The sequence below is a fragment of the Botrytis sinoallii genome (genome assembly GCF_014898435.1).
Source record: "Botrytis sinoallii strain Bc 23 chromosome Unknown BSIN_002, whole genome shotgun sequence".
Classification (NCBI taxonomy): domain Eukaryota; kingdom Fungi; phylum Ascomycota; class Leotiomycetes; order Helotiales; family Sclerotiniaceae; genus Botrytis; species Botrytis sinoallii.
The window spans coordinates 3,203,227-3,223,588 of record NW_024066029.1 but is presented as its reverse complement, the minus strand read 5'-3'; the positions used below and the strand labels follow the sequence as shown (position 1 = coordinate 3,223,588).

At 42.6% G+C, this 20,362-nt stretch overlaps 6 protein-coding genes across 6 annotated transcripts; 3 read left to right on the top strand and 3 right to left on the bottom strand.

The window, feature by feature from the left end:
- Window positions 1-14: 14 nt before the first annotated feature.
- On the bottom strand, window positions 15-2,079 carry EAF02_001863 (uncharacterized protein; the record flags this gene model as incomplete). Its single annotated transcript, XM_038897911.1, has 2 exons — window positions 15-348; window positions 446-2,079. The coding sequence occupies 2 exons, from the start codon at window positions 2,077-2,079 to the stop codon at window positions 222-224; spliced, it is 1,761 nt and encodes a 586-aa protein (XP_038762886.1). The 3' UTR covers window positions 15-221.
- Window positions 2,080-2,970: 891 nt separating this feature from the next.
- On the top strand, window positions 2,971-5,983 carry EAF02_001862 (uncharacterized protein; the record flags this gene model as incomplete). The annotated part of the gene is made up of 5 exons (XM_038897910.1): window positions 2,971-2,996; window positions 3,082-3,323; window positions 3,386-4,577; window positions 4,625-5,393; window positions 5,447-5,983. 5 exons carry the CDS (start codon window positions 2,971-2,973, stop codon window positions 5,981-5,983), a joined length of 2,766 nt encoding a protein of 921 aa, XP_038762885.1.
- Window positions 5,984-6,748: 765 nt separating this feature from the next.
- On the bottom strand, window positions 6,749-8,570 carry EAF02_001861 (uncharacterized protein; the record flags this gene model as incomplete). Its single annotated transcript, XM_038897909.1, has 2 exons — window positions 6,749-8,308; window positions 8,544-8,570. 2 exons carry the CDS (start codon window positions 8,568-8,570, stop codon window positions 6,749-6,751), a joined length of 1,587 nt encoding a protein of 528 aa, XP_038762884.1.
- An 808-nt stretch (window positions 8,571-9,378) lies between these two features.
- Window positions 9,379-10,419, bottom strand: EAF02_001860 (uncharacterized protein; the record flags this gene model as incomplete). The annotated part of the gene is made up of 1 exon (XM_038897908.1): window positions 9,379-10,419. One exon carries the CDS (start codon window positions 10,417-10,419, stop codon window positions 9,379-9,381), a length of 1,041 nt encoding a protein of 346 aa, XP_038762883.1.
- Window positions 10,420-11,798: 1,379 nt separating this feature from the next.
- Window positions 11,799-12,941, top strand: EAF02_001859 (uncharacterized protein; the record flags this gene model as incomplete). Its single annotated transcript, XM_038897907.1, has 3 exons — window positions 11,799-12,084; window positions 12,153-12,343; window positions 12,393-12,941. The coding sequence occupies 3 exons, from the start codon at window positions 11,799-11,801 to the stop codon at window positions 12,939-12,941; spliced, it is 1,026 nt and encodes a 341-aa protein (XP_038762882.1).
- Window positions 12,942-17,545: 4,604 nt separating this feature from the next.
- On the top strand, window positions 17,546-19,914 carry EAF02_001858 (uncharacterized protein). The gene is made up of 2 exons (XM_038897906.1): window positions 17,546-18,860; window positions 18,913-19,914. The coding sequence occupies exons 1-2, from the start codon at window positions 17,990-17,992 to the stop codon at window positions 19,485-19,487; spliced, it is 1,446 nt and encodes a 481-aa protein (XP_038762881.1). The 5' UTR covers window positions 17,546-17,989; the 3' UTR covers window positions 19,488-19,914.
- The last annotated feature ends 448 nt before the right edge of the window (window positions 19,915-20,362 follow it).

Sequence of the window (20,362 nt, the reverse complement as noted above, 5' to 3'; positions counted from 1 at the left end):
CAAACATCAAAGTTCTAACGTTCCAATCACAACTCTACTCAAATATTCGGATTCGCAATATACACATATAATCAAAACTGGATCAAAAATCAGATGGTCTATCATTCATTCATTGAACGCTTTACTCAAACGCAAACCTGCTACCTCTGCTATCAATAGCATACATTCGTCACAACTTTTCCCTTCAACTTAATTCTCCCAATCAACCACAGTCCATTTCTCTAAGGCTTGCAGCGTCCCATAAATCTTGGGTACAAACAGCATGTACGGACTGAATGTTGTTTACAGATCCAAGCGATGAATCTCTCAAGACCTAATCCGTAACCACCGTGAGGAGATGTACCATACCTGTTTACTGTTAGTTAATTTGTGCATACATAGTTTAAAGAAACACAATCAGAGGTTAGGTGCGATTGCAGAGGTAGAAATAAGGGAGATAACGTACTTTCTCTGTTCAGTGTACCAGTAGTACTCCTTAGGACTAATGCCCTCACGTTCATATGCAGCCATCAATTCTTCATAACCTTCCATTCTCATACTACCACCAACAATCTCACCAACACCTGGCATCAAAACATCCACACTCTCTGTAACTCTTGGATCTTGAGGATCTTTCTTCATGTAGAAGGCTTTGATTTCGACTGGGAAATGTGTGAGAAGGATGGGCAAGTTAATGATATCCGTCATCTTTCTCTCGGCAGCCTCAGCAATATCATCACCGAAGACATGTGGGTTGCCCTCTTCGTTGAGAATAGGGGGATCTTGGGCGTTGAGCCAGTCAATGGCATCCGAGTAGCGCATGCGCTTGAATGGACGGGCTGGAGCTTGGAATTCTGGGTTGAGTTCCTTGATATAACCGGCGATCTCTGGGTCGGCCATAATGGTACTAATGACGCTGCTGATCATCTCCTCCAAGTGATCTAGAAGATCATCAAAATCAATGAAATCCAATTCAGCTTCAACGTGGGTATATTCGGACAAATGACGACGAGTCAGGGATTTCTCTGCACGGAAAGATTTTTCGATACAGTAAACGTTGCCGAGACTTGGAATACCAGTTTCGAGGTAAAGTTGAGATGATTGAGTAAGATATGTCTTCTCTCCATAGTAATCCAATTCAAACAGAGTAGAACCACCCTCAACTTGTGTTTGGACGAAAGCAGGTGGACTAATCTTGGTGAAGTACATCTCCTTGTATGCCTTTGCGAAAGCCCATTCGACTGCAGAACGAACCTTCATAACTGAAGAAGCGGTATCTCCACGGAGGACAAGGTGACGGTTGTCCAACATAGAGGACTCCCATTGATCTTGTTGATGAGAGATCTTGTTGGTGATAGCATCGGCGTCGGATGGGGATCTGCCAATGACTTTGTAGTAATCGACAATCAATTCTCGGTCATCTGGAGCCGATTGACCAGCCATGACCTTTCGCATCTCTCCGTAGAGAGTAAGAGAAGTACCTTGTGCAAAAGTGAGAGCATCGTATGTCTTGGTAAGATCCCCTTGCAAGATACATTGTAAATGGCCATATCCATCCACCAATGTGATGAAAGTGGCTTGCTTTTGTTCTCTCAATCTGTGAATGCGACCCGAAACCTTAACACGGGTACCCTTTTTTTCGCCCTCGCCCAATTCAATATCTTTGCGCATAATCTTGATCTTGACTGCTGGTGGTAATGAGGAGTCTTCGGTAAGGACAATCTTTTTCGAGTCTTCGAGTGTCTTGAGTCTTGCATCATCTTTCTCCTTCTCTGCGGCAGCCATCTGTTGTTGCTTCACAAGCTTCTTCTTGTGTGCATCCAAGGCATTTTGTGCCTTCTTAATGGCAGCCTTAGCTGGATCTTTCCATACCAATCGCTCTGCTGGATCACCATCTGCGCTCACGGCACCAGTTGTTGAGGCTCTTGATTGGTATTTTCCTCCCTCGCTACCACCGTGTTGAATATAGGCGTATGCTAAAGACTTGTATGGTTTGCTTTCGGCACCAGTGGCTGATTGATCATCTTGACCAACATCGGTATCGATATAGATTGTATCCGTCTTCAGAGTTCTATCTGCGAGTTCTTGGAGTGTAGCCATGGTTATCGCGTTTGAGTGTTCAAAATTGTTTTGAAAGTTCAGAGGAGGGGAACTTATTATTTGGTGGGGGAATTTATGCTTCTAAATAATTATTGGAGTCATCAAAACAATCCAATTGGTGAGTCAGAAGGGGAACTGATAAGAGATTAAGGTGAGGGTCACACCGCACATCATAAAACAAAAACACTCTGTTTTTAAAATTCTTCATCAAATTGATCAATCATTATTTTCAATTGAAACAGGTGAGAAGCGCTTCATTGTGCACTCATCTAATCTATGAGAAGTTCTAGTCTCCATTCAATCCATCGTCGATAGTATGATCGAATTCCAAAGTATGAGTCGTTTTACACATTCCTTCTGTACTCTCACTACATATCCTCTCGTAGGTGCTTGTGATATCAATACTCGAGTCGGCCGCTTGAAGAGCCGATTTTTATTAGTGAACGGAAGCTAACGGAACTGACCGACCGACCGACCGATGTGATCAGGAACCAATTTACGCGGTAAAGCTTAACTACCTGGTGGGAACGCGTAGTTTGATTTTCAATGACGCGACTGGTGCCTACCAGGTAGAATTTATTTCTATGCTATCTAGGTATCTATCTATCTAACTATGTCAATGGAAAAGTCTTAATGTTTGGACGAAAGACCTGAAAATGACAATAACAGAATTGATTCAATTCTTTAACATCATACTAAGTATAATTTACAACTAATTTCATACTCTTTCAAATAAAGTCGACGCTACAGAGATTGTCAATACTTGAGCGTAATTGGTCAAGATAACTCAATTCCCCTGCTGCATAACCCGCCATTGTGGCTTCACGCAAGCTTCTTATTCCTGTAGTGGGCAACTTCCATACGTTCCTATCAATCCGAACGTTTTGCGCAATGCCTCCAAAGCAGGCGACATTGGGGTATGTTAAAGATTCACAAACTACGTTGGGGTTCGTTCCTGTCTAGTATGCAGATGCGATGATGCTAATGGCTATTCAATTGTAGCAAGTTCTTTGGCCAACCAAAAGGCGCGCCTCCAAAACAATCGAAGCTATCTTTCTCTTCCAAGTCAAGCGCAAGCAAGCCGCCACCAAGCTCGTCATCCGCCTCGGAAGCATCAGAAGAGAACAAGGATGTTGAGATGAAGGATGGGGATTCCGATGTAGGAAATGAAGATTTGATCAAGAAGGAAGAGGGATCTGATGTCAAGGGAAAAGTAAAAAAGGAAGATGTAAAGGTAGAGAAAGGTAGGTCTAGGCAGGGTAGTGGCGCACTTCCTCTAAGAGGCTAATTAGTTCTGCAAATACAGGTGTGAAGAGATCAAGATCCGCCAGTCCGAAACTCTCAGCCAAGACCAAAGCTATAAAAATTGAGGATGAAGTCAAGGAGGAAGAAGAGGAAGAGGATGAAGATGAAGAGCCTATTGTGAAGAAGCCTCGAAGAGCTCAAAAGGCCGAAGCAAGAGAGAAGAAGCCCTCGCCAAAACCCGCTAGCACAAAATTCAAGACCCAACCTGAGCCAGATTCATCAACGAAAAAAGCCTCTTCGAAGAACATGTCACCGCCACCAAAGCGTGGTAAGAACGCCAAAGTGGTAGAGGAGGATGAAGACGAAGTGGAAGCAGCAGCACCGTCACCAAAACCAGCAAAGCGCCGAGACTCGAATGTATCAAAATCGGCATCAGAATCCGAAATCGAGGACGATTTAGAATCTAGTGGAGATGAGAAACCAGAAGTAGCTGCTAAAGCTAGGGAGAGGATACAAACAACCTTGAAATCTAAGGGTAAGGACCCATATCCGGATTGGAGACCAGGAGAGCCAGTACCTTATGCAGCTCTTTGTACAACATTTTCTTTGGTAGAGATGACCACCAAGCGATTAGTTATTGCGGCTCATTGTTCCTTGTTCATTCGTCAAGTCCTTCGACTCACTCCAGATGATCTTTTGCCTACGATTCTTCTCATGATCAACAAATTGGCTGCAGATTATGCTGGAATTGAGTTGGGTATTGGTGAATCATTGATCATGAAGGCCATTGGGGAGTCTACTGGACGAAATCTGAGCGTCATCAAGAATGATCAGAAAGAGATTGGTGATCTTGGACTTGTAGCAGTCAAGAGTCGATCAAACCAGCCTGTAATGTTCAAGCCAAAGCCATTGACAATTAGAGGCGTTCTGAAGAGTTTGATCGACATTGCTACAATGCAAGGCAACGGTGCTCAGGGACGAAAAGTTGACGGAATCAAGAAGTTGCTTTCCGCAGCTGACGCGCATTCGTCGGGCAAAGTTGACATTACAAAAGACAAGGGTGGAGCAAGCGAAGCAAAATACATTGTTCGTTTCCTAGAGGGTAAGCTTCGCCTCGGATTGGCAGAAAAGACTGTTCTCGTTTCTTTGGCTCAAGCAATGGTATGTCATGAAATTGAAGCGAAAGGTTCCGGAAAGGTTCCAAGCACAGAACAGATGGCAAAGGGAGAGTCAATATTGAAAGCAGTTCACAGGTATGTTATGTTACCCCAGATCTTGAGTGACTATTAATCAAAGATAGCTCCCTTCCTAGTTATGATGTGATTATTCCAGCAATGTTGGAGCACGGCATCTTTAATCTGAAAGACAATTGCAAACTCCAACCTGGTGTACCGTTGAAGCCTATGTTGGCCAAACCAACAAAAGCAATCACAGAAGTCTTGGATCGATTTGAAAGTCAAACTTTCACTTGCGAGTATAAATATGATGGAGAAAGAGCTCAGATACATTACGTTTCTAAGGATTCTCCCAAGCAATATCTTGGCGCCACGCCCGCTGCTGCTAAACCATCTGCTGGAGGTCTCGCTGCTATATTCTCGCGAAACTCAGAAGATTTGTCCAAGAAATACCCAGATATCCTTGGCAAACTGAACACATGGGTTAAGGACGATACCAAGAGCTTTGTACTTGATTGCGAAACCGTTGCTTGGGATATGGTTGAAAAGAAAGTCTTGCCTTTCCAACAACTCATGACACGAAAGAAGAAGGATGTCAAGGTCGAAGATGTTAAAGTCAAAGTTTGTGTATTCGCATTCGATCTGCTTTTCTTGAATGGTGAAGCTGTTGTTGAGAAATCATTACGAGAACGTCGTGCACTTCTTCATGAAGCTTTCCAACCTGTCGAAGGCGAATTTCAATTTGCTACTAGTATGGATGGTCAAGAAATTGACGAGATTCAAACATTCTTAGATGATAGTGTCAAGGCATCGTGCGAAGGGTTGATGGTAAAGATGTTGGATGGTACGGAAAGTGGTTATGAGCCCAGTAAGCGAAGTAGGAATTGGCTTAAGGTATGTACTCTCATCCCAATTTATTTCCTCAATCATACTAATGTTCGCCTCAGATCAAAAAGGATTATCTCTCAGGCATCGGTGACTCTCTCGATCTCGTCGTTCTAGGAGCCTACTATGGTCGTGGAAAACGTACCTCCGTCTACGGCGCCTTCTTGCTCGCCTGTCACAACCCCCAAACTGACACCTACGAAACTATCTGCAACATCGGCACTGGCTTTAGCGAACAAGTTCTCGAAGAACTCCACGCCCAACTCTCTGCTATAGTCATCGACCGTCCTAAGCCATTCTACTCCCATTCCTCGGGAAATCAACATCAACCTGATGTTTGGTTTGAGCCAAAATATGTCTGGGAAGTCAAGACGGCTGATTTGACATTGAGTCCGAGATATAAGGCAGGCTGTAAGGAGGGTGTTGACAAAGGGGGAGAAAAGGGTATTTCATTGAGATTTCCGAGATTTATCAAGATTAGAGATGATAAGAAACCGGATATGGCCACGAGTAGTAGACAGGTGGCGGAGATGTACAGGAAACAGGAGAGTGTTACGAAGAGTAAGGGCCCAAGTGTTGACGATGATTTTGAGTATTGAATCACGGGACGAAGAGGTTTGAGGTGAAATGTCGGTTGCTTTGTCGTGCTTATAAAACAGAAGCCTCAAAGGCGCTTGTGGATTTGGGGATAATTGCATGAGAGCTTGTTGGTGTCAAGGGTGGGGATATAGTTGCATTGTATGAGATGAGATGAAATGTTACAATATGGCCATAGTTACACGAGGAGATGCCTGGAAGACTACAACGCCGGATGGCTAAGTAGCAATTACACATAGTTTCCAATATCGACGGGCTTTGAGCTTACGTTATATCCCGCTTCCAACTTTTTATTCATCCATAGGCATTCATTTCACAAGTCTCGTCTCCTTGTCTAGTAGAACATTTGCTGTTGCTCAGTCTTTTTGGAAATTTGTAGTACATTTGAATGTCACCGGTCGACCTGAACAATAGAAACTATCACTCAAGAGGCACATCCACTCTTCGTTGCTACGACGCATGCACTGCTTCCTGGTCCTTTATCCATCAGAAACCTTTGAACATCACCAAACACTAATAATATACAATATTTGGATTATCATTGAAAAAAAATGCCTTTACTAGATTAATGTACTAAAAAACTATTATACAACCAATTTTCATGCTAGTGATCCTGCTGTGTGTGCGTATGTTATCATATTTCGTATCAATATTTCCCCGCCCGCTTGTTCCCCTTAAAGTCCATTCCCTAACATATTATGCAATCCCAAATAAACTTGTATCAAATTGTATCAAATCAGACCAAAATTCAGAGCCGGGACGAGATCCTATTCCTGTCCACCATTCCCTGCATTTCCTACTCTCTTGATTTCTCCTCCCAATCCCTCAATTTTCTCACCTAATTGCTCACCTGCATTTCCAAGCAAATGACCTGCTTCCTTGTTCGCGTATTCGGTAGTCGATATTGTCTTTTCTGTAACATTGTTTCCCATGGCAGCTGCTCTGTCGCCTGCTTCCTTTGCTGTTGGGACACTATCATTCGTCTTTTCCCCGAGATTTTTAGCACCATTGAATACTTTATTCGAGACGTCCTTTGCGGATTGTGTGATAGTGTTAGTGGAATTTTGGGCTGTAGATGCGAGACTCGAACCATTCTCACTAGCAGATTGAAGCGTATTCTCGCCCACTGTTTTGAGACTGTGTAAGGCATTCTCACCTCCCTCCCTGACCTTTTCTCTCGCATCATTGATAATTGCTTTTGGCGAGGGACTGCGTTTCAAAAATCGTAGAACCATGAAATAAAGTGAGAGAATGAGTTCATGTACACGATCTTTCACAATAATTGTTAATCCATGGCCTAGAAACCCTTTGATAATCTCTCCTCCGATGCCCTCGTACAGTCCTCCTATACCTTCTTCCTTGTAGATCTTGAGTATGGAATGAATGATTGTGTTTTTTCTTGCTTGCTTGGAAACATCTTTGAAATGTTTCTGTGCTTCTTGGGCAAATTTCTTGGATCCATTCTTCGTTGCATCTTTCACATTGTCTGAGAGCTTCTCAACAGTTTCTTTCTTAACTGGAGAAGAAGATCCGTCGACTTGTGCTCGAGCCTTAGCTAGACTCACGGGATATGTAATGCTACTTGCAATCGCCTTACTAACCGCCGCCAATAAAAATGTAATTCGTGCCCCTGGATCATCGCGTTTATCTCTCGGGATAATAACACGTTTGAGAAACTCATAGAGAAAGAATGTGATACTCGGATTGAGAGTAAGGATTAAAGATGCACTATAACCAGACCAGAGACCAGTAATGCCTTTTTTCTCTCTTATGTCCGATATGATTGAAGAGATTGTTGGAGATTTTGAGCCAGTGGAAGCAGTCATCGAATGAGTTTGCTTTCGCACGACAATGTTTGACAATGGTGTGGTGAAAACCTTTGATAGCCCGCCAGCTAATGCGCCGACGCCCAATTCTTCGAGTGCTGGAAGAGTAGCTTTGGAGGGTGAGTGATGAGATTGTAATCTTTTTGAACGAATGTATCCATAAAAGAGGAAAAATAGGAATGAATCTGCAATGGATTTGGATGTGTCTTGTAAGACTCCACTGTAAAATCCGGTGATCCCTCCTTCTTCATTGTAAATCTTATCAAAGGCGTCGGCGACTGATGTATATTTCTGTGGCTGTTTTGAGGTAGGAGAGGAGGAATTTGCGAGAGTTCTTTGCACTTGAAGACGTGTTATGATGAGGTCAAGGGGATAGATGCAGAGGTTTGAGATGGCGGTCCCAGTCGCGCCGCTTATGGCATGGCCGAGTGCTGGAAGAGCTGTTGAGGTCGCGGAGGATGATGAAGAATCCTGATATTGATGATATTGTGTGAATGCATCCTATTAAATTGTTAGTATTGGCAGTTAAACAAAAACCCCGATATGTCGGACTGCCAGACTGGAGCTATCAACGTTTGAACGTAGTATAACATTCAAAGTAAATACAGTCTCTCAAATCGTCTCATTTGTCCTCTTAAAGTCAAGAATGGCAAGTTTTTGACTGTTGATCTGCAACTCGGAGTAATGGAAGCTCTGTGTGATGAGAGATAGACGAGAAAAAGGGAGGGTACAATACAAGCTGACTGTTGTAAACGTTTGCCATGGCTGTCCTTTCTGACCAAGGTACTTTGTACCTTGCAGTCTTTCTGATATGATCGTTGCTATCGCGGAAAATTATTATATTTGTAAAGTCATAAATTTATTGTATTCAGTGTGGAACATGAGAACTGAGGGGAACTCTCGGACATGTGAAATGTACCTACCATTTACGTCATCCTGAAAGTATAAACAAAAGGGGGAAACAGGGTTTCCCCAGATTATGCTTATGTAATCAACACGTCCTTGACGTCGACGCGCGCCACAACAATCATAGTCGACTTTTTGAAACGGGAGATGATTAGATACTAGCCACCTGGCCTTGTATAGATTGACGGTAATAATATCAAGTATCCAGTGATACTTGATGTCTTGATTGATCATTCAGTCTAGTTGCTCAATTTCCTGAAGATCTTAGGAGCATTGAGTGATGTCTTCTAATAACGTTTATTGGAGATTGACTTATTAGCATCAGATGGGCTATTTTCGCCTTAGATGACGGATGCTGTATTCAATAAAAAGAATGAAGATTGTCACTCTAGGCCTCTTGTCCCTTGCATTATATCTTAATCTCTCTGTCCTTCCGGTGGAGAGATTGGCTGGCATCACTTCAGACTTCACTAATACTTTGGACAATATTAGAGAGTATTGGACAATCATTGTTCCATACCTAGTACATTCTGAATTATAACAGGCTTAATATAGGTTCGCTATTCAACGCCAATGTACTCGCCGATCATTTATCTCCACTTCGGAGTCATTTCGAGCCTACCAGCCCCATCGGTTCCCTTTTCTATCCACACTCTCTTCCCCCCTCACCTTTTCACATATCTATTCCTCAACCCCATACCACTTCCCCCTTTCTTCATTTCCTCTACCTTTAGTTCTTCCGCAGCCTTCTCTTCTTCCCTTTGTCTCTTTGTAATTGCTTTCTGCCTTCTCTCCTCTCCACTAAATGGCCTCACCACAACCCTGACTGCATAAACCTGACCCTCCTCATTTTTGACAAGATTGAACGGCCTCAAATGACAACGTCGAAGCTGCTCAAGCATTATTTGTGCTTTGGCTAGTTCAGTTTCGATGAGTCGTAGTTCGTTATGCTTTGCTAACATTAAGTGGGAAAACTCAAGCTCGATTTGATCGTGGATGTTTGTGGTGGTGGTTTGGAGAGCGGTATGCCGTGGGCTTTCGAATATCCTACTTGGAGTCATTGATTGACTTGACTTTGGAGTGATTCGAATCGATGCTGCGGCTTGAGAGGGTCTGATAAGTGGACGGGGAGATGGCACTTCACCTCTGTTCTGACTTTCAGATTCTACTGAAACCATTATTGACTCTTGAATGTCTGGCGCATCATTCATCTCCACATTCTCAGAGTTGAACTGAAAAGCGTGAGTAACAAAAGATTGACCAGAATTAGATGGATTTTGGAGATGTGTATATGGGTGTTGAAGAGGTCCCAGTCTTGAAGGTCGTCCCTGTGGAGACGACGATGTCAGTGGCATCTCAAGACGACTCAAAAGATTGAAGTTAAGATTGGCCTGATCTATGAAAAGCTTTTGTGCTCTTCCCTCAAGAGCAACTAGATTTGGACCAAAATTCTTAAGTTCTTTGATCTTGGCTTCTGCTCTCGAAAGACGCTTCCTCGGGTGATCTTTGTTCTCGGCAAAGTTATTGCTAGAAGAAATTCTCGAAGAGTTGCTTCTGTGTGGCTTATAACATGGGATGGAAGACAGTGCACGCGTTTCTTTTGTGCCCTGACTGGTATGTGAATTGTGACGATAGTAACGAGAACTATCTGATTTCGTTGGAAGGACAGATCTTCCGAATTCGGGAACTTGGCGAAGATCTTTCATTATGAGCAATGAAAGCGAATTTTGTTGTTAAATGTCGCTTTTAAAGTGGTTGTGCTTGCAAATAATTGTCCACGATCCAACTTAAGAGGTTGTTGTTTGTGGTTGGAAATTGACAATCTCACTTTGAAAAAATATGATTGGAATCTGTAAAGATACGGCTCGGAGGACATGGTCTTAGCGTGGACAAATCAATAACAACTGTAAATAAAACTAGTCATTCTCGAGAGAAAAATTGTCAACAAGCGTGGTACATAGGAAAAGTGAATTTTTCTCGTTCACATGGAAAGCACAGTATACCAGATGATACTTCTTACAATCTCATGAAAATTGAGGCTATCAAACTCTTCTCATTTTCTAAGAGATGAGATGAAGGTCTCAAAAATTCAGAAAAATCGAAAGATCATGTGGGATGGGGCTTTTACTGAGGTTCAAGTGTCTTTCAAGCTTCAAATTTCAAATTCATAAGTAGCCACAAAGAATTTTTGATGCCTGATAAAGTGCTAAAATAATCAGGGACAAAAGCCATGACATCTTAGGATCAACGAGATTATCAAACAGTCTCTAAGATGCTGACCAATGTTCAAACTTCTCCTTGCCAGTCGATCTTCCTTCCAACGCAGCACAGATTTCAGCTTGTCACCCCCTAAAACTAATGAGGACGAAGTCATTTGCTATGCTTGAGAGATTCGGGCTTTTAACCACGATGGTGGCTCAAAGAATTGAAGCGCTGCTATTCCATCTCGGTCCCAGTCAAGAACAGATACAGTTGAGACAAAATTGGTCGCCTCCACGTCCACCGTGGACGAGAGACTTCACGATGCGCTCAATTATCTGTTGTGGATTGCCAGGAACATTCGACTTCTTTGCCACAATGCAGTACAATGGTTGCAGGATCCTTGGAAACGAAGTCAACTGATATTCACGATTTTTCTGTTCCTTTTGAACTGAAGAGGGAAGAGGGAAGAGGTTATACGTATACCATATTTGAGGAAGTGGAGACGCAAAGATCAGGAGGAATTGGGAGTCGTCGTACAAAAATCTCAAGCAAATGATTAATCTGAACAAATCACCATCGAGAGGCAATATAGCTGATGAGATGTTGAAGAAAGATTAGGGATGGAATCCTCATCAGCTTGTTGTAAGTTGTCGTTGCACGTTACCTATCTGGCTGGTGCAAGCCGTAACGAGCTTAGCGTGGATAACGGACTAAAGTTTCACCGCGCAGTTGCTCTGTCAGGTGATCATCTTCGAACTTTCTATCTCTTCACCAATGTTCCGACCACATAATTTTACAGGTCATCCCTCAAGTAAAACTCTAAGTATCAATAAATTGAATCGCTCTTTTCCCTCAGACATAGCCGAAATTCAAAAACGCAGTTATGTCTCACAGCAAACGTAATACTTCCCGTGCGGTCTTCACCTCCCACGAGCGTGAGTTGGCGAAATCAGCCTGGACAAGCAGTAGTGCTCGTCTATCTCGAGACTCATTTTTACCGTTTGCTTCATGTCGCCTATGTCTTTTACCTGCGCGTACTCCTGTCTCGTGTAGTCATGGTGATATATTTTGTCGCGAGTGCGCGTTAAGCAATATCTTGGCGCAGAAGAAGGAAATCAAGAGGCTGGAGAAAAATAAGGAAAAAGACGATCAGGACAAGAATGAAGATCGTATGAGGGAAGAAGATGAGGCAAGAGAGAGGGCTGTAGCGGAATTTGAGAAGTACAAATGGGACTAGAGGGAAAGACGGGAGGAAAAGGCGGCAGGATTGTAGGGAGAGAAGGCGGAAAGATTATGGTAGAGCAGGAGGTAAATGGTGAAGGTGGAAAGAGGGGAGAGAAGAGAAAATTTGAGTTAGATGAGGATGAACTTTTGAGAATTGCACAGGATGAGAGATCAAAGGCGAGGAGAGCTATTGATGACGAAAAAGTATGATGCTCAATCTGATAATCATGACAATTTACTGACACTACGACAGGCTTCTAAAACAACTTTACCTAGTTTCTGGGTTCCATCTGTCACACCAAGTTCGAACACCAATACCACTCTTCACAATATCGTCAAGAAAGCCAAACAATCACCTGTTTGCCCCGCCTCACAACAAGACAAACCACACAATTACTCACTCCATACCTTAATCACCGTTGCATTCACAGAAGAAACCGATAGCGTCACGAAAAAGCCGCAAAGAATCTGTCCTTCGTGCAAAAAGCAATTGACCAACACTTCCAAAGCCGTACTTGCGAAGCCCTGCGGTCATGTGCTCTGCAAATCATGCGTTACCAAATTCATGACTCCAAGCGGAGTTCACGATCCGCACGCAGAAGCGGGAACAGATCAGAACGCTGTTGCTTGTTATGTCTGCGAGGCAGACTTGACAGAGCGAAATGATGTTAAGGAGAAGGGGAAAAAGGGAGATAAGGAGAAGATTAAGCCGGGATTGGTAGAAATCAAAAGTGAGGGAACAGGATTTGCTAGTGCGGGGGGCAATAAAGTTGTAAAGGAAGACGTTGCTTTTCAATGCTGAGAAAAGCATGGCTTCATGATGGATTGTATGATAGAGCGCGCAATAGATTGTGATGATTCAAGAAAGATAATTAATATTGTGCCATGACTTGTCACAGCCTTTAGAATATGGGTCTAAATATGCCACTTACAGTGTCAAGTCAATTTCACAGAAAAGAACTCAGACTAGATAGCCCTTATGCTATATTATTGGGGATACCTCAATGGCTTGACTTTTCGGCGTGTGTTGCGTACACTGTTTCAGAGTTTGTCTTGTCAGAACTCTCTTCTATATTTCCCGCTCACTTCTTACTCTCTTCCGTTGGCTTACTTTATCTACAGAGAAAGGTGACGGGATATTCCCCCCTCACTCCAGACCCCGCTCCAAACTATCCATACACCAACGAGACTCTGTACTGCATGTCACTACAACTTAACCCAACGACTTAGTATAGAAAGTACATCACCCACGATACACAATCCCCAAAGCCACAATAGCTTTCTTACAGGCCCCAAAACTTCCACTGATCACATGTACCCGACTGTACAGAAAATCCAACCACCAAACAACGCGTACATTTAATCATCCCCCAAGCCCACCATGAATCAGCGCATTCACAGAAAGAGAGCTCTGTACCGTCATCGATAACATCAATGGAATAGCCTTCGACTGTCATAGAAAAAGCAATATGTGCGAATTGAATTGAATTTTCATATTCCCTTTTGATACTTGTAGACGTGTTCATGATGGATAATCTCCCACGACCATTTTTTATGTATCTTTCATTGTGAATTTGAGCAAGCGAGTTGATTGTACGAGGGTAGAATGATGTTTTCCCTATATCTCCGAACCACGAGCAAATTTCCCCCAAGAACTAACAATTCGATAGAGGTGCAGAATCATTAGGATTATCCACAACATCGTCAGATACATAGCAACCATCATCAAATCCCACAACGTCAATCCGATTCGTAAATATAACATGAATCTTGATCTTTTCTCAACGTCATCTATTATTGTGCATCTCATTTCTCTCTCAATTTCCCCCCTCTTTCCCCTCCCTAAACTGTGTGAACTATTCACATTTTTCTGTTGAAATTCCACGCTCAATATCCATCATCTGATTTCAATAACTTACTCTCTATCCCCCCCCCCCCCCTCTTCCCCAATTTCCCATCCCTCTCAGTCCACTAAACCACCAACCACCCTTATCATCAAAACCCTAACGACCTCAACCCCGATCCTCACTACCAGCAACAAGATATCCAATCCCATCCTCTAAATACCTCATGCAATTTCCACTACAAATCAACTCATCAACAAAGCACTCAGGTAGTCTATCGTTCCGGTGCTTACCACTCATTTCACCTCGTCACATCATGAATCATGATTGCTATCCCCCGCTCCTACGAAAGGTATCCATCCATCCCCTTTCCCCTCTCAACCAAGTGAACGTATAATATAAACATGAGGAATACATCTACACTGATAGAAAAAAAAAATCCTCATTCCTCATTCCTCCTTCCTCATTCCAAGTTCCAACCCATAGAGTCAAATCAAAGCATACAATAAGATCCCATAGCGCCGACCCATCCCCTCTTCCCCACTTGAAAGAATTGAAAGATCGGTTTACGTAGAAACCAGAGTATTCTTCGTACGAAGATTTTGATAATTCAGTAAAGGTTATGATATGTACTAATCGAATACACTTCAAAGAGTTCAAAATACTTCCCGATGATTTTTTCACACCATGTTTTCTGTACGCAGAAGATGGTTGGAAAAAGAGAGCACATGTATCAAAAACACTTACTTCGAATTCACTAGCCAGGTCTACTCAACATGAGATGAGATTCAAAACTCACTATTCACATAAAGAGCAAGATCTTTATCACGAGTCTCAAGGTATTTGATTATCAAGATATATACTCAGCAATCATCCATTCCGTAATATAAGAGTACTGCACAGCTACTCTGGAAAGAAAAAGGAAGTCTTCACCCTTTTCCATTTACACCGAAGATTACCCCGTTATTTGCATTCACAGTGTTTCTTCCAAATTTATTCTCGCAACCGAGTCAACCTACAACCTACCCCGCGATGGCAACGCACTCGAGCTCTCACCGCATCTATGAGCACCATCGCGTACTTCGCATATGCAATATATTTTTGTCGAGTAGATTTGATTTGATTTGATTTGATTTGCTTTGATTTGCTTTGATTTGATTTGCTTAGGTAGTTTAATCGTGTAGCCCGTGCAAATTGTAGTGGGTATTCTCCTGAGTGCTGAATCCTGATTCCTGAAGTCGAAACTTCCTCTTCTAATCGAGCCAATCGAGGCCATGCAATGTCAAAAAGCAAAAGTTCAATAATTAATTATTCGCCTCCTCCTTTTCATCGTCGTACTCGTAGTCGTAGTGGATGATGAGTGGATCCGAGAACGTGCGTATTTGAAACAGAATTGACGGGTGGTAATATGGATGTTGTGATAAACATTCCTTTATTTGACTGGGGATTTCTTTTGGCGATCTTCGACTCCAAACAGATAAGAGGGCCTTGGTTGGAACTTGGAATACGGAGTAATAAATGAGTAAATCCCCTTGAGAAGTTATAAATTAGATGATTTTTATATGATTTTTATATGATTTCCATAAATTAAAAACACACCCTGGGAAGAATCCTAAAAACTTCGAACCGCATTAAAACTTCCCCAACATTTTCTCAATTAGTATTGGCATCCCGAAGACAACCAGAAAAACGAGGTACGAATCTGAGCAATAAAAATTTCAAACGTGGGGGATGAAAAAGTTCGACATTATACTTTGTGAGTACATAATACCTGTCTGGGCAGTGGGCACTTATTAGTTCGAGCCTCAAGTCTGCTGTACTCCGTATAACAATACACCACGCATTGCCTTTTGCATGCGCATAACCGTTCACTGTTTCAGTATAGGGGGGGGAAAACGCAAGAAAACATAGCCACAAATCTTGGGAGACACAACATTTGTATCCCACCATGTTCATCCTCTGCTTCTTCTAGAAGTCGGAAGTCGAAGCCCCTGATGATCTGGCTGCTAAACTCCATTTAAAACACATCACTACCGCGTAAAGCACATTATAGCCAAGCTCATGGATTTCTCTCTGATAGACGAGCCAATCAAAAGCTCGTGGGCTGGGATCAGCGAGTCAAGGGGTGGTCGAGATCTTTGTGAAGTGTTCCTTTCTTCACTAGCCGAATTGAGAAAATATGCCGAAGATTGATAGATGGAGAAGGACCCTGCATTAGATCCACCAGGGTAGAGTGATGGATGGATGTGTTGATTGAATTTGATTCAGAGGAAGTTTTTGATGGAAAGCATTTGATTGGATAATTACATGTAATCTATTTGATTGATTGAATGGATGGATGGATGAACCATGAATGGTGGTCGTTGAAGTATGTGGAAGAAGATATTGAGGGCTTGCTGTAACCGACAACGGTGAAAGGGTGAAGGTAATACCAAGACCATCTATTTGACATGTGAAAGGATGTTGCACAGAATCAAGAAAAGAAGAAGGTAAGATGAAGATGACATCTCGTACGACTAATCTTTACGATAAGATAATCACCTACAACAGTCAGCAACAATCAGCAACAAGCCGCACCTCTCTGGTCAATGAAGAGAATTAACGCGGGAGCTGAAAAGATGCTAGATATGCCAATACCAATACCAACGCCAATGCCAGCACAAGTATCGCTTCCCTTATTGATTAGGGGTCGTAACTTGTACCGTTGTACAGTTAGTTAGTTGTGGGTAAGAAAAGGAATTTGTGGATGGACAATCAGTGGAGATGTATCAGGATGGCATGATACTGACAATGATGATTGACGATTGACGATTGATGGTAAAGACAGACGTTGGAGATGTTTCAATCATGGAAAGAGTTCCTAGACAGGTATGTATCTGCCTGAGCATGTACTTGCCCAGCTGCCTTGCTCTTTCCTCCACCGGTGCTCCTTCCTGCCCAAGTAAGTGTTTACTGTATTGTGATCTGATCTGATGGCTATTCTTGCTACAATCTCATTCCTATCATCCCACCACGTCTCAGGCGGATAAATGCTGACAACGTCTCTTATCGGATCCAATGAAAACGATTCAATTGCACGAAGAATTACGGTAAATCGAGATAAATTGATGAATATAAATTTGTATTTGGACCTGATCAAAAACTACGCCCAATGAAGTTAGCATGGATTCTCAAAAACTGTTGAGGAGTAAAGATCTCCACTATCACTGCTCTTACCGAATCCTTAAAGTGGAGACGAAGGTTTTGAGCGGGAAAAGTAAAAATAATATGGAGAAATATCAAGGAAGATGGAAGATTTGGTTCACGCTAAGTGTTTAAGGGTTCAATTGGCATTTGGCATTTTCTCTTCAAAATTTACATGTGGTGGTGGTGGCTCGGTGGGTGTTTGTGTGATCTGTGTGTGTACGGTATGTGTGCGTGTGTGCGTGTATGTGTGTATGTGTGTATGGGTGTGTGTACTCGGTATATGGTAGGTGAATGATTTTACTATTTTACTATTTTTATTATTTTTATTATTTTTGCTACGTTTACTACGTTTACTACTAATATGGTAGGTACCAGGTATATTCATATCAGAATTGCCTCAATCATTTCCACCAAGACTCGAAGCTAAGAGTAGCTAGCCAAAGCTAAGAAATTTTATATCTCTTAACATCATATATATAAACTTCCCACCTTCCTCCCTCTGCACCTCCTTCCCATTCTTCTTTCATCTTTTCCCTCTTTTTGAAATCTTTCCCCAAATCCCTCTTTCTCTCTTTGTCTCAATTGAGAAGAAGTTTTAGGAATCTGGAATATTCTTACTACTGTCTCGAAAGGTGACTTTCTGATACCCTTGTTCTATCCATCTCTTGACAACACGCACAGAGAGTAAAAGGAAGAATTACCTTGGCAGAACAAACCAAGATTTCTCAATCATCCCCTTTCACTAGTCATTTTATTTTATAAAAACGATTACACACATCTCCTCAAACAATCGAATTGAGTGAAGAGCAAACTCGCAAACATGGCACCCTCAACTCGCTCCTCTGTGGGCAACACCCTCGTTGAGGAAAAGCAACCTCAGCATCTTGACATGCATGGAAATGTCTTTGAACTCCCAAATTATACCATGAAAGAAATTTACGATGCTATCCCAGCTCATTGCTTCAAACCCTCCATCATTCGATCAATGGCATACGTTGTCCGCGATTACTTCTACGTCTCTACCCTCATCTACCTCGCCCTTACCTTCATCCCAATGCTTCCAAATCCATACCTTAGATTCGCCGCTTGGGTCGCATACACCACTGTTCAAGGACTCGTTTTCACCGGTATTTGGATTTTGGCACATGAATGTGGACACGGTGCTTTCAGCAAGAACAAGAGATTGAACTGGACTATGGGACTGATCATGCATTCTTTCTTACTTGTGCCATTCCACTCCTGGAGACTTTCCCACTCTCAACATCACAAAGCTACCGGAAACATGGATAAGGATACTGCCTTCGTTCCACACACCAGAGAGAGTTGGATTCAGAGAAACTTTGGAGAGAAGGCCAAGGCCAATATGATCGAGTTTGCTGAATTGGCAGAAGATTCCCCAATTCTCTCGCTTTACAATGCATTCATTCATCAATTTTTTGGATGGCCAGGTTATTTGATTGCCAACTTGACTGGACAAGATTACGATGGTGCCAAGGGAATGAGAATCTCTCACTTCTATTTCGGAGAAGACAGTGTCTTTTACAAGAAGCACGAGTTGCCTTTGATCGCCTTGAGTGACGTTGGTGTTGCTGTTATGATTGCCGCTTTGATCTGGGCTGGTCAAGTCTTCGGGAGCTTCAATGTCATTGTTCTTTGGGGTGTTCCATGGTTGTGGGTTAACAACTGGATTGGTACGTTTTATCTCACGATTCTCAATTACCTGAAACTAACATATGTTCATAGTTGGTATTACCTTCCTTCAACACACCGACGCATCCATGCCCCATTACAACAACAATACCTGGAATTTCGCCCGTGGTGCAACCGCTACTATCGATCGTGATCTCGGTTTCATTGATACCCATCTTTTCCACGACATCATCGGTACCCACGTTTGCCATCACTTGGTCTCCACCATCCCATTCTACCACGCCGGAGAAGCAAGCCAACACATCAAGAAAGTTATGGGTCAACATTACAAAGCCGATGTCAAGACTCCTTTCTGGACCGCCTTCTGGAGAAACCAACGTACATGCAAATTCGTCGAAGAATCCGAGGGTATGGAAGGAAGTGGTGTCTTCATGTACAGAAACTTGTACAACAGAGAGGGAGAAGTCCACGCTAAGGATCTCACCAATGGTCAAGCTTCTATTGCTAAGTCAGAGAAGCCAACAGTCTCAAAGGTCGTACCAGTTGGCTCTATGGCTACAGCAATGAGCACCAGCAGAAACATGAATGCAGGAAGAAGATTGAGTCAAAGTGTTCAAGAGAGAGCAAAGGCTGGATTACCTCTTTTGGCTGAAGTTATGGGGGAGTGAATAGGGAATAGGGGATGAGATGTTTGACATGAAGAGTTGTGGATATAATTGACCACGTGCATTGGTGGATGGAGTTGGGGAGTTTTCGCTTGCGAGTTAAGAAGATACTTGGGTCACAACACGATAACAGACTCAAGATATATAGGTTCAAATTAAATCTTGGAATCCCGGGGCGAGATATCCTTCTTTTTAGAGATAGATTAGCTGTTCGGTTGCATCTTCTGGTGTACATAGAGCGATATGGACTAGACTGGATAGATGGTTTAGATTAAATTCGACTAGACTAGACCACGGCAATACGTTTAGAATAGAACAAAAGCGTTATTACACTCTTTATATTCTATCGCTTTGAGCTTTCCATTGATTTTGTGGTTGTGAGGTGTATGGGGTGTAAGGTGATTCCATTCAAGTGGCTATGTCAGACTCACCGCATGCAAGTGTGTGAAGAAGTTGTATTTGTATCTACACTACTTCCCACCTGCCTTTTGTAAAGTTAATGGTATTGTTATGATTAAACCCGTGAACGTGAGATGAGTGTCTACACTACAGTTTCTCCACTCCATAAGAGCTTACGCAAACCTGGCATTGGAGTGTGGAGGTGGATATATCTGCGGCGGGCAAATGTGAATGATCAAGTTGGTACGATATATATGATCAGATGGTAGACTTTACTCGCGATAGGTATATTTAGGTGTTGAAGGTGGAGGTGTACTGGACTGGACTGGATTGGACTGGGGTTTTGAGTATGGTGTGGGGTGTGAGATATTTGTTTTGTTGTTTGTTTGACTGGGTAGATGGATGGAGGGATGGATGGATGGATGAACAGGATGGATGGGCGGTGTTTGGTGTTATGGGCTATGGGTTATGGGTTATGT

Excerpts from the sequence above, each read along its gene's own strand:
- EAF02_001858 (XM_038897906.1), top strand. The coding sequence starts at position 17,990 with ATGGCACCCTCAACTCGCTCCTCTGTGGGCAACACCCTCGTTGAGGAA. Across the intron at positions 18,861-18,912 it reads GTGGGTTAACAACTGGATTG|TTGGTATTACCTTCCTTCAA; the intron begins GTACGTTTTATC and ends ATATGTTCATAG.